This window comes from Coloeus monedula (genome assembly GCF_965178545.1).
Source record: "Coloeus monedula genome assembly, chromosome: 15".
Taxonomy (NCBI): domain Eukaryota; kingdom Metazoa; phylum Chordata; class Aves; order Passeriformes; family Corvidae; genus Coloeus; species Coloeus monedula.
This window is the reverse complement of record NC_138795.1, coordinates 365,840-379,435: the sequence shown is the minus strand read 5'-3', so window position 1 is coordinate 379,435 and position 13,596 is coordinate 365,840. Positions and strand designations below refer to the sequence as shown.

Here is a 13,596-nt window from a genome sequence, read left to right as displayed (position 1 = left end):
ATTCCTATACAGCACGAAGTGAAGAAAAACTCCCAGCTGATACACAGCCATTAAATCCCCTCTGGTACCTCCCCCTGCCCTGACATTGCAGCAGGGATCTCACCGGCTGATTCGGTCATCTACTGCACAAATGCCTCTGACTGTTTCATTTCTATAGAGAGGATTGCTATGGTTCACTAGTACGACACACAAGGTTCTTCTGAAAATGCCAGCATACAGCCACAGATTACAGACAGACTGGATCTTATCACTGAAAATCCCCAGCCTTCCCAGTGTCATGGGCAGAAATCACTGCGGGCTCATCTCAACCCTCCACCCTTCCCAGCCAGGAAACCTGAGTTCTTAGCAGGTCACAACAAGATAGCTATAGCCCCATTTTTAATTTGCTGGCTGTTGCAGCTGCCTTTTAGGATGCAGCAACAGCAAATTCATCCTTCTGAGAGCACAGCACATGGTGATGTGAGCCAGACAACTGGGCAGTATGGGAGCTCAGCCCCATCCTGGCCACAGCACCCTCCTGGAAGCACTGGCTCGCACCACCCCTCTCAGCAGAAGTGTCCCGTCAGTGTGGTGTGGCCTCCACAGGTCCATCACTCAGCCCCATGGCAGGTCTGCCCACTCCCCAGCCCCACAGTGCACCCATCACGTGGCCCCACAGCAAGTCCTCCTGGACCCCGGGCCCACAGTGTGAAACACGCAAGGAGAGCAGCAGAGCCAGGGATGCCCCAGGGCAACACCTCCCCAGCATCTGGGGGCTGTCACACTGAGCACTTGCACTCCAGCTACACACAAGCAACATGAACAACCATTTTCTGTGGCTCACCAGGTATCCAAAGCTTTCTATTACTATATCAAGCCCAAGATTTCCCACTAGATAAACCCTCCTTCAGCCATGTGACAAAATTCCCAAAGCCTGGCTTCCTTTAAGTCTCATGAGGATGACACAGTAAGAGAAAGCCTCTTTGGCTACTAATTAAGCTATGAATAAGCCTGCTCAGACTCTGGTATGAAATCTGGTTTTTGAAGCCTCATTGAAGGTGTCAGTGCTACCAGAAGGGGTGGGGGGGTTGGTTTTGCTTTACATCAGCTGCAGTTTCCTCCTGAAGCAAGAGACCAAAGGGCGGTTGTGACAGAGCTGATGCGAAGTTGACAGCTACCAGGGAGGACAGCAGAGGCAACAGCAGCTCCATCCCCATCCCTCCTTCACCCCTCGCTGGTGGAGCTGTCTTTGTGGTGGCTGCAGCATCATGTGCAGGCTGAGCTCATGTTCTAACGCCTGAACCGAACATGGCCACACCATCTTCTCCGCTCTTGAGCCGTTACGGGAAATCACTTTCAAATGCACCATGAGCCTCACCAGGGCTGTGACATTATCCATGTCCAACAGCCTCGGTATCTCCTTGCATCTGCAACACACCAGTTAGGATTCATACACCTTCCTGAAGCGCTTTGTAGTGAAAATAGCCCTGAGACAACTGTTCCATTGACGAGACCTGCACCAGCGTTTGCCGTATTCCCGCACCTCACAGCGCGGCTTCAGCCACCTGCAGCACCGCGAACGCCCTCATGGGCTGAGGAAGCCGATCGCGAACCGCGGCCGCCGCCCGCATCCCTGTGGCTCCGGCGAGCTCCGCATCCCTCCGGCCCCGCGGGCTCCGCTCCAGTGGGGAAGGGCTTGCGGAGGGTTCGGGACTCCCCTTTCTCCCGGAACCGGAGGAGCGAAGGCGCAGGGGCTCCCGGAGGGGCCCGGCGGGGCGGGGGGCTCCGCAACAGGGCGGGAACGCGAGGCTCCGGCCGCCCCGGGGCGGGAGATGGGGGCGGCTGCGTCCCGAGCGCTGCTGCGGGCGGCTCCCGGTGCCCCGACTTAGCCGCCCCCACTCCGCCGAGGGACCAGCCCGGCCCGGGGGAACCCACCCAGCGACACCCGGCGCTGCTGAGTCACCGGAGCGGCTTCGCCGCGCCCGCACCGACCCCCCGGGGCCGCCGCCGTGGGGCTGACCAGCCCGGCCAGGGACAGCGGTGCCGGTCCCGGGACAGCCGCGGCCCCGAGGCGCGGAGAGCCGCGGGGGAGGGCGCGGAGCGATGCGCGGCGATGCGGGCGGGGGCCGGGGCCGCTGCTGGGCGGCCTCACCTGCTGCGGGCGGGCCGGGAGCTGCGGGCCGGGCTCACCTTCCGTGGCATAGCTGTGGTCTCGCAGGAAACTGCTGCTGATCTTACGGGTCTCAGCGTCCTCCTCCATTGACGGCGGGCAGGCGGGCGCGGGGCGTCAGCAGCCGCAGCCGCGGATCCATCATCCCCCCCCGCGCCCTGCTCCGCGGCGGCGGCCGCCAAATGCGGCGGGGGGGGGCGCAGGGGCGGCGGTGCCCGGTGGCTCCTCCCATACGGCACCGACCGGCACCGCGCGGGCGGGCGGAGCGCGGCGCAGCCCCAGCCCCAGCCCCAGCCCCGAAGACGCTCCTGCTCGGAGACGCACCTGCTCCAGGGACACTCCTGCCCCGGGACGCTCCTGCCCGGGCATGCTGTTTTACCTGGTGACCCACCTGCCCCGGGGACACTCCTGCCCGGGGATTGCTCCTTCCTGCCCGGGGCGCCACTGCCCTTGGTGGACGCCCCTGTCCCTGGGGAAGCTCCTACAGCCTTCAGGCAGACGGACTGCTGCTCCCTGACCTGCCTGCCCCAAAAACAAGATCCCAGCCGAGGGCTGACATCAGACCCTTTTTTGGCAGAGCCACAATATATGAACGCTGGGTGTCCCGGGACAGGGGATGCAGTAAAGAGCCATGGAGGTGACCATGCCAGCAGTGCTACGGAGGTGTGTGCCCGTTGGCCCAGGCTCACCCTGTCTTGACTTTGGAAGGGGGTAGGAATGCTCTGACTTATGACCATAAAGGTCGATGTGGATGGGGGATTGGTGGCATCCAGAGAAGAGAATGAACACAAGGGCTACGGGAGAATGGAGGGCTTTCCTGTTCAGGGCACATCTCTGATAGGACAGGCTGTATTCTGGACTCATCATCTGGTGCACACCAAAGGGAAACAATTGCCCACTGGAAGGGTTTTGAGTCTTGGTAGAGTCCAGGAAGAAGCCTTGGCACTGGCTGAGCCACTGGCAGATGCAGGGAGGAAACTCACATGGGGCAAGTTCCCTCAACTCCAGCACCTGAAGTTGGAAGTAAAACCCAACCACAGTGTCAGGGGACATGACATCCCCAGCCAGGCAGCAGTGTGCACACTGGGCAGCAGTGAGAGGACAGGCACTACTCCCCACTCTCACTCCTGACCTGCAGTGTCCCCTCTGACCCCCACTCTCCACTACTCAGACAGCTGCTGAAGGGAAACAGGTGCATGGACACAGGCTGGGGTTTGACCTGGGCCTGCACCCCACAGCACCCCACTGCTCCATATTGCTGCCAAGACCCATCTTAGCACTGCCTTGGTTCACTCTGGACAAGAGTACCATGGGTGCTGGGCACTGGCTGGGGTCAGGCGGGGAACTGGCACGCGCGGGCACAGGCCCCGCAGCACCTTTACGCTGTGTGCCCACCCACCCAGCACCCCTCGAGACCCCCACACCATGGGACTGGGGTCAGCTGGAGGAACTGCAGAGCTCGGCGTGCCATGGCACAGGAGCTGCTTGACAGTCCAGGGCCACATCAGCAGGGAGTGTAATTGTTACTGGAACAGGAGGATGCAAAGGGAATGGACAAAGATGGTGGATAACATTGTAAATACAGTGGTGCACTGCAGCTTGATTTCCTCTCCCAACTGTAGTGTCATAATTAAAATCTCATTAGGAAGGTGCAAGATCTTACATCCTGAATTATTACTATTATTATTATTATTATTATTATCTGCTGAGATTCACTGTCTGCTTGGGGGCTGCTTATTCTAGGGGAAGCACGGGAGAGAGCACCTCTAAGCAAGAAGGCTCAAGGACTCCAGTACGTCCAGTATGTGCATCTTTTGGACAGCATGTTCCACACCTCTGCTGCACAACCACACCAGCACACCCACCACACCACCACACGCCTTTTGGAGGAGTGTGCGGATACTCTCAGATGAGGGGCAAGAGAGAGGGAAAGCTTGTTCTACCCATTGTGACCTTACGAGGAAAGGTGAATTCCCAGGCCCACAGCTTCCTGCCTCCCCAGGATGTTTTCTGACATGCTGTCACATAGAGGCTGATAAAAGACATTGTAAAACTGCACCTTGGAGAACTCCAGCGCTTACTCCTATGCATATATAACTTCAGGATTTGTCAATCACATCACATCACAGGCCACTCATTAATACAGGGATTACTGATATGACAAGCCAGAAGCATTCATCAGACAGGCATAAGCTGGTAGTCTCCATGCCCAAGCCTTCACTGAATTATCCTGGAATGTGAGTTACATGCTATATTCACCAGGCACATATTTAAGTCAAGAAAACACACTGTATTTGAGGCTGAGATTGCTCTTAGCTGCAGTGGGTGAGAGTTGCAGGTGAGTCTGAATTCACTCCCTGTGAAAAGGCACAGGACCTGGCCATGGCTTAGTGGCACAGTGCAGAGATATGCTGACCAAAGCTCTCTTGCATGCCAAAGAGAGCCACAGCACTAACATCATGCTTTAGAAATAATGTTTGTGTTGCTGGCAGGTCCTCATGCATGCAACAGCACAGGAGACCAGACCCCAACACACCACAGGACTTGGAACTGCTGCTGGCTCTGGGCAACTCAGCTGACACCTCTGTCTGTGGTCTCCTGTCTCCCAAGGGAAGGATGTGGACCTCCCACAGGAAAAGAGAGATGGAAAAGAAAGATTAAAACCACACCACACTATCCCCAGGAATTGGGTTCCCTCTGTCTACAAGCTACATTCACCTGCAGGTGTCCTGTAAGAGGCAAGAGCAGCTTCAGACAAGAAAAATAAAGACAGATTTTGAATAAGCAGTTGTTACCATATTGCCTCCTCCCATCAGACCCCAGATGCCAAACCCCAGGCCAAAGGCAATGCCCAGCTGAGTAATGAGCCCCTGCAATGCCCATGAATATCATGAACACAACCAGTAACTTCCTTCCCTTCCTTTTCAGTATACACCGTTGTCAGTGTATTTTCATTCTAACAAGTGCCAAGTCCCTTCTCCTTTTTTAGGTAGCAAAAATTATTCCCCCATTGTGCATGAATTATACTTACACATTTGTAAGTCCTGCAAAGTTTTTCAACACACTGTATCATTTAAACACATCCAGAAGCCACCTGTTTGTTATGCAACATGCATAGGAGCTGCATCATGAAATCCATTTATTCTCAGCTTTTTAAAATCCAGAAGCAAGCCTTTACAATAACTAAAAGCATTAGCTGTCCTAAGCAGGAATCCATTTGCAGATTAAATTTGCCAAAGGTCAGCTTGTAGCTGTCACTGTTTCCCAAACCCCCAGGTGTCCGCCATGATCTGTACTTTGACATCTCCTGAAGAGCCAGGACACTTTCCACTCCAATGATTTTTGCTTCAATTAGAGAGGCTGAAGAGTTCCATGCTCAGGTTTCTGTGGGATCTAAACAGTGTGTGAAGAATAATTGAATCAAACTTCCAATTTTATGCTCAATACAGAACTTCCTTCACAGCACTTACTTTAGCCTCCCATCCATGAGCAGTAAATCTATTTTCCTAATTACTGTTTTGGGTTAGAACAATACCCATATCTTTTAACCATTAAGCACAGATAACAAAATTTCTTTTAAACTTGTAAGAATTATTTCTGTTGGTTGACTGATCGTTAGCTCGGTGCCCTCAGTGGGCACCAGCTCGCTGGACAGTGCTGGAGGTCAGCTTGTGTGCAGGAGCAGTGGTACAGCACATGCCCATGGCGCAGGGGACAGGACTGGCAGTGAGAGCCCCAGGGTCCTGTGCTCTGCCTGCCACAGGTCTGTGAGCAGCACAACGACCTGCAGCTGCGGGCAGACACTGCTGCCCCGCTCTTTGTCCCTTCCTGTGGGTGGAACATCCCCCTGTTCCAGGGTGGGACAGGGAACTGCTCCCTGGAAGCAGGACATACTCTCACTCTGCAGCATCTCAGCTTTGTAGACTTATCAAACTATGGACCAACACAGGTGGTGGCCACCTCCACCTGCCCTAACCAAGTCTGAGATGCTTTACCTGAAAGCCCATCTCTGCTAAGGAAGGGAAACCAGGGCTTTCATGACACCCCTCAACATCTCATATCAGAGCCAGCACCTGGTCTTTGACCTGGATGAAGGTCATGGCACACAATTAGTACCCTGAGAAGGAGAGCATTTAATTTCTCCAATCATGTCCAGTTCCCAACGTGCTCCAAGTCCTTCAGTTCACAGATTTCAGTAGAGACAGCACTTTAGCTTCACAAATCTGAAGAGCTAATTATGCAGCAAAAATGGGGTAATTATACTCCTATTCTCAACATATAATTGGTGACAGCCACCTGGGCTGGTGGCTGGCTGGCCCATATTTAAGGGACAACCCCAAAGGGAAAAGGCTGTCTCAGGGCAGAGGCCCCCGTGCTGCACACCCTGCAGGAACCCAGAGCTTCTCACCATCCCCAGTGCTGAACATATCCACTGCCATAGGCACGGGTTCCCTGGGATGGCCAGAGACAGAGACATCAGGTCAGGGATCCAGCTCTCCAGAGGACCACAGACAACTGAGTCCTCCACAGCCAGGTCATAAATATTGTGCCAGCAGTAGAGCTGAGCACCCAGAGAGACTGATGCTCATCTCTTCCAGCCTAGGAAGCCTGGGCAAGGCTCGGGAAGGGCACCAGCTTGCACCAGCCAACAAAGACCATTCCCATCCAGTCATGAAGGGACATGCAGAGAGGGTGAACCCTCTCTGGATGAACACCCTCATGGTCAATGCCTCGTGCAGGACCATCCCCTGTACCTGCAGACAGTGTGCTGGGCTGCTGTGTGGTCCTCAGGGAATGTCTACACCCCCCACCACATGTTAATATCCTCACTGTGATTTCACTGCACTAAGTCAATTTGTTTTTCATGTTTTCTCCTAAAAGTCAGGTAAGCAAGCTGGGAAAGCCATAACCCATACCCGTGATGAAGTCCCAATCATATGAACCTTAATTAGCATGATTTGAAGAAGGCCAATAATTTACCAGATTAACCAAGATCAAGAAAATTGGGAATCCAGGTTGAATGCAGAGGACAAGCTGCAGCCCTCTTCTTCCCAAATGATGGAGAACAAGAGTCAGGACCTCGGGGCAGAAAAGGGAAGAATCAGTTCATTGAATGCAAAGTAGGTGAAGACTTCTGCCTTCCCAAAGGTCAAATGATAAATTGATCTACTTGACCTTGACCCCTGCTGTGCCTTTACAGGTGCTGGTACAAGCTGTACATGATTAACAACACGCCAGTAACGAGTACTGCCACACACCCAGCCTGGCTCAGGGAACAGCTGTTCCCCAAGGGCTTTCTCTCCTGCCTTCCATTAGACCAACCAGCTTCTGCTGCATTTTAGCAGCCCTTTCTTCAGATGCAGTCTTTCCCTACTAAGCATTTTATGCCAGGCTTTAGAAAAGCCCAGGCATCTTCCTGTTCATCAGGTCTCTCCTATAATGCAACAACCACACAGCAACAATATAATGCAACTGTGCAGCAGCAACACAAACATGGTGCTTCCTGGAAAAACTTGCTATGAGTTATTTCTTATTCTACTCTACAGACCATCCTGGCATAGTATACTTATTTCCTCTATAGTATTAGTAAATTATACTATTGCTAAATACACTGCAGAACACATACAATACCCCAAGAATGGAATGAGGCACAGAATATTTCAGGAGGGTCTGAGACATCAATGTCTTTTAAAGGATACAGTGTGAACAGTTTGTCACATGTTCCTCACATCAGAGATATAATTAGCTTAAATACTTACACAGTAAATAGGATTTGCCACTTCTGAAGATTAAGGCCACATGCTACAGCATTGGAGCATCTGAACCAGTGTAGCACAGTCGATGCTAAGGAATAAGTTTTTACTTGAAAACAGCTACTCTGAGCCATGCTGCAGGTGAGGCCTGTCTATGTTGGTGTTTTGTCTGCTCCTCTGGGTTTGGGTTTTACCTGGAGTAACAAACTCTACTACAGGTGACAGTGGAAGGCCAAAACTGACAGGCATTGATTGGGTATCTGGGAGTGAAACACATTGCAGGGCACGAGTGCAGGTGTCCTGGGGAGCACTGGACACAGAACACACAGCCCAGGTACAGGCACCACGTCACACACACGGGCTCGTTGACCTAAAGGGCTCACAGGCTGCTGCAGCATAATGTGATAGGGGGTTAAAGAGGATACAAGAGGACACTGGAACATTGTTCATGAGAGAACCATGAGAGCACGTCTCAGGCTGAATTACTAAATCTACTAAGCACAGAATGCAAAAATAAGGACAGTATTTTGTTTCTTGGATTTTTCTGTTGATTTATTTTTGGTTGGGGAAGAAAATCACTGTGTTAATTTGACTATTTCATATGAAAATACAGCTCTCAAAATGTTTTTAATTAGGTTAGGTCACCCTATGGGAGGGAACATGTGAACTCACACATGCATTTGAGTGGAACAGATACAACTGCTTGCCATCAGCTGGCTGCACACCTCAGCCCCTGCTCACAACCCGCAGCCTGCACAGGCCAGGCCCTCCACACGGGCATCAGGGCTGGGCAGGGGTGAGTGGGACCTGCCTTCTCCACACTGTGGCCCCTTTGTCGCTCCGCTGCTTTAAAAATGTCAGTCACCAGGACAAAGGCGAAAACCAATTCCACAGAGCAAAGCTGGCAATCACACACCACAGTAATTAAAAAAAAAAAAACAAACCAAACAAAAAAACCCCGTAACCTTTAAAACTACTAAACAGTCAACAATTTGCAGACTCTCAACCCATCAGATGATGGTCAGAAGAACCAACAAAAGAGAAACAGGGATCAGTCTGAGTTCTGAAAAAGCGAACTTTGTCATGTATTTACACTGGACACTCAGATGCTTCCCCACATATCCCGGGATATTATGTGCGAGAATGACAATTTAGCATTTATTCTGTTAAATTAGCAATTAATATGCAAAATTTCATACGGCCTCAAAGGTGGATTTTATTTGAAAGAATGTTCACCAATGAAACACCAACACATCCAGGTCACTGTGAATTGTATTTCCTAAACTGCAATTACTTCACAGCCTTCAGTTAATTGAATGTCCCACATCAAAAAGTAATGAAATCATGGTATAAATTAAAATAGGACTGCCCATGTCTTGCAACACAAACATAGTAAGTTTCAGAGCACTGGAAACCTGAGGCTGGGATTACTACCTTATAAAAATCATTCTGCTTGTCCTCAGATGTCACCCACCAGCAGCAGAGTGAAGCACACACAGATGTAGCCTGGCCAGCCTTGCAGAATGGGAAACACAAAGGCTAATCAGTCAGAGTTAACACCCCAAAGAAAAGGAAACTTTGTGTCTGGCAAAGCAGCACTCCTAACCTGCAAACGGATTAGCTGAAGTTCCACAACTGTCAGAAGGAGAGATGGTGACCCAAAATCACCCTGGTGGGAAGTGCAAAATGGGGTACAGCAAAATACAGCTGCTGCTGCTGCAATGCTAAGAGCTAGGGAACCAAGAGAGCCTGTCAGGACCGATCAACTCGCCAACTGTTTCCACATTAACAGGAATTTGTCAGTTTTTAGTGGTACTTCACAAAGCAACAGCCAACATGAGTGAAGGGCCTGCCTGCCCCAATAACCAAGCCTACCCCGTGGTGCCCTGGCAGACGGCAACGCTCCGTAGCAAACCACGTCTGGAAGCCAGCAAAGCACTGGAGAGCCAGCCTGGCTCATGCATGCTTTGGTTAACTCAGAACGTATTCTAAGCATGAAACTATTCTGGTATTTGCCGGGGAAAATAACAAGCATGCTCTGATTCAGTCTGGTATCTATGGGCCCGGGTGCCACGAGCATGGCAGCACTGCCATGAGCGACCGCAGCCGCGGCCCTGAGGGTGCCCGGGAGCCTCCCGCCAGCCCCGGCCAGGCCTGGGAGCACTGGTGGGCTGCAGCCCGGGCCGGGGGCTGGCAGGGTGAGGCTGCACTGCTCTCCACTCACGCCACCACTTGCCATTATGATATGATACATTATACCAGATCGTCCCACAAAACAAAGCCCCCAAGAAGGGAACGTTCCAGCTTAAATTGAGTTTGTGTTCGAAGTTCATAAGCATTGACAGAGGGTCAGGGAGTGTTACACTGATCCTGTTCAACATTTCTTATGTGCACATGGCCCTAAATCCACGCAGTTACACTACTCCTCCGTGACTCAGAGCCACAAACAGGGAACGGCCAACGACAGCAACTGGAGCAGCTCCAGCCCTGCGGCTCCTGCTCTTCCCTGCCCTGCCCTCCACCTCACCCCAGGTCAGGCATTCGTTCTCTGTGAACACCTGAAATTCAGCATTCCAGTGTGACCCATCATTCCCGGGGCTGTGCCTCCTCCCCCGTGGGTCCTCCGGGTGCCTCCAGCAAAAAACTGCAGCTTGGGAAAGGTGGCACTGGGGCTGGCCAGGGTCCCCAACCCTGGGAGGGCCCTGGGACCTGCTGGCCCCCTCCCAGGTAGCAAAGGGGCTGCTTCATCACAAAACAAAACTATACCTCCTTTTTGAAGTCCCAGTGAGAGAGACAAGTGAGGCTTTGGGGAGCCCTGCCTGGCACTGCCAGCTTCCCACTGCTTCCCAGGAGAACTGACCTCCTTTCTCCAGGATCCTCTTCAGCCACGGAACTGGGAGAGTTCCCAGGAACAGCCGTGGTCACAGTGAGAGAAGATTTCTCTTCTGTGTAGTGTGCAGTCTTCATACTTGTTTACAGTGATTCCCACTTCTGGAGATCTCCAACAGGAAGGATGGGATGATAGTATCATACAAGGATAGAAATAGGCTGGAAGAATGCTGCACTGGCAGCATAAATATAGAGGATGGCCTAGGACATTGGCCAGATCTGGTCTTTGCTTACACTAAAAGGAGACCAACCTTTAACAAAACATAAACCCAACAGTGCTACCAAAGAATCTTCAGAAGTACAGCTGAGGGGAGGGGAAAAAGGAAAACAAGAGACACCATGGGGAGCTTTAAAAGTTTGCCTGACTTCTCAGAATGCCAATGCTGTAAAACTAATATTTGTATGTCACTAATATTTACATATAATCTCCCTCATGTCATTTGGAAAAATAAACCTGGAAAACTGTTAATTAATAAAAGATATCACGTCTTATTAATGTTCATATAGTAATTACGAAAATCACATATCCATCTGTTAAGCAGCCAGCAAACAAGACAAACGACTGTGTTATGTTAAACAGATTATAAAATGCCTGGGGGAAGGAAATCTAATAGCCCCAACCCAGCCATGAATCAAGCAGCAGCACATGGGCTCCAGCACACACGAACACACACACATGCCTTTCCCAAGGCCTTTTTCTGAATTACATATAACATCAGCAATGAGGTCAGTATGACACTAGGCATAGAAGTCTACATTGAAATGTGATGATGTGATCATTAAGATTTGATTGTCCTTTAAAAAAAATTACTTCCTAAAACAGACAACTACTCCCCTGAAGATGAGAGCAGAACAATATACAAAGTAACATTAAATCAAATTGCCCCCGTAAACATGGGAATACAGCTACTTTAATCCAATTGAATAAACAAAACTGATTTAATTCCTGTTATGTTTGTGAGTGATTTCTGAACAAGGGAGAAACATCTGTGCAGGGAGAGTAATTAATTCGTTAGCATGAACACTGTCAATGCATCCGTGTGTTCTCTGGACACTCAGCGCAGTCCATGGAATGCTGCACACCCCTCCTTCACACCAGTATGCAACTACTGGGTGCCAGCTTGTAGCAGTCTTACCATGACTGCTCACATAGAACAAGTACTTGTGCTCATTAAAAAGAGGCATTTGAACAGTGTATTTCACATGAGGTCACACATACTAGCAACTCCCTCCGCCACTCGGCAGCAGTGCACACGGTACTGCCACAAAAGGGTATCCTGGACAGAAGCCTGAGCACCCTGCTCCCCCACAGGAACCGCAGGCATTCGCTCTCGCAGCTCTTGTTCCCCAGCTTGTCCCAAGCACTTCCCACACTTAGCTCAATCAGCCCTTCCACTCCAGTCTGCCATAACCTACGAGAAAGAGTCAGTTTTCATCCTGCTGACTGCAGAGTCTATTTTAGGCCTATCCACCACCATCATACAAATCTTTTGCCAATGTGCTATGACAAAGAGGCTCCACTGCTTCATTTTCCTGAGGCCCAAATTTATGGGAAAAGAGTGTCAAAGGTGTAACAGCAAGGTTCCCCATACTCCTGCCCTCCAAAAATGGGTGTCAGAAAAATATGGGGATGACAGTCCATCAAAAACATTCTCCATGGCCTTCACAGACTCACACGTGAAAATTCATCAGTGTGAATTTTATGGCTTTTCAGTTTCGACAACACGGAGAGTGATGTCAAGCACAGCAAACCTGCAATATCTTTCCTCTCAAGGACAACTACCCTCGAGAAATTACAAAGCTGGCACAAAAAAGAGAAGAAGATTATTTCAGGGCAGCCCAAGCAGCAGGGGACTGTAATTCTGCAGGCAATGCCTTTGCTGTCCAGCTGTGCATGCGCTCACAGTCAGAACACAGAACCCTCAGAAGAAGATGGGCAAGGCACAGGACACCCATGGGGGCACACAACAGCCCTGGGCAGCACCTGCTCGCCCCACACAGGGCCAAGCCCTGCTTCTTGCTCTGCACCAGGCGTCCTTGGGCCTGAACCTGCTCATGCACCAGGAATTCTCACTGCCATCCTTCATCTCCTGAAAATGAGCACCTCTCAGCAACTCTTGACTTTCTCCTCCCACAAGCTGCAGGGCTCCATATCCTCAGGATGGGACCCTCCTGGAGTCCCCACAGGGCCCCATCCTGGGGACACAGGCTCCCCACCATGGGGAGCAATGGCCCATGGCGGTGCTCATGCCTGAGGGGCCACCACAGACAAGAACCACAGGAGGAGCACAACTGCCTCTTGTTTCCCAAGCACTTTTGCCCCTTGCTCTTAGGCTGCTCCTGATTTTAATCAGTCGTATAATTTATTTTCTTCTTCCTTAGTCTGTCATTTAAGACTTCAGATTAACAGTGGGGATGGAGAGAAGCCTAAGCCAGTATTAGCTGAAACAGGCAAGTCAATTAGCCTCCTTCAATGGAACAACATCTGACTATATGGCAGGGGGTCAAAAAATGCCCCTTCATGGCTTTTCTTCGTGGGTTAGTGTGGTGGGCTTGTTGCCATCTGCTTGTGAGTTGATTACTCTTTGATTTCAGCTGAGGAACATCAAATTTAAAGACAGAATCAAGGCAAAGATAAAAGGGAAGCCTTCTCATCAGCTCCTGCTTTTGAACACTTTGGTTTTGTTGTGAAATTTCCACTTCAGGAGGGTTACTGAGAAACCAAATTAAAGACAAGTAACACCTCCATGCAGGCTTGTATTGGCAGGGTCTGGACACATGTATCTGCCTTTTTGTATGGATGCA

The 13,596-nt window shown here is 50.9% G+C and overlaps 1 protein-coding gene across 2 annotated transcripts in view; it reads right to left on the bottom strand.

The window, feature by feature from the left end:
* PPP2R2B (protein phosphatase 2 regulatory subunit Bbeta) overlaps positions 1-13,596 on the bottom strand; it is a gene marked incomplete at both ends in the record, with an annotated part of 63,257 nt that overhangs the window by 41,199 nt on the left and 8,462 nt on the right. The window contains one exon of one of the 2 annotated variants that reach the window (XM_082291223.1): positions 2,170-2,239. The exons of the other annotated variant lie outside the window; for it this stretch is intronic. Coding sequence (XP_082147349.1) covers positions 2,170-2,239 — 70 coding nt within the window. Of the gene's footprint in view, positions 1-2,169; positions 2,240-13,596 lie in introns of those variants that run through there. 2 annotated transcript variants of the gene reach the window in all.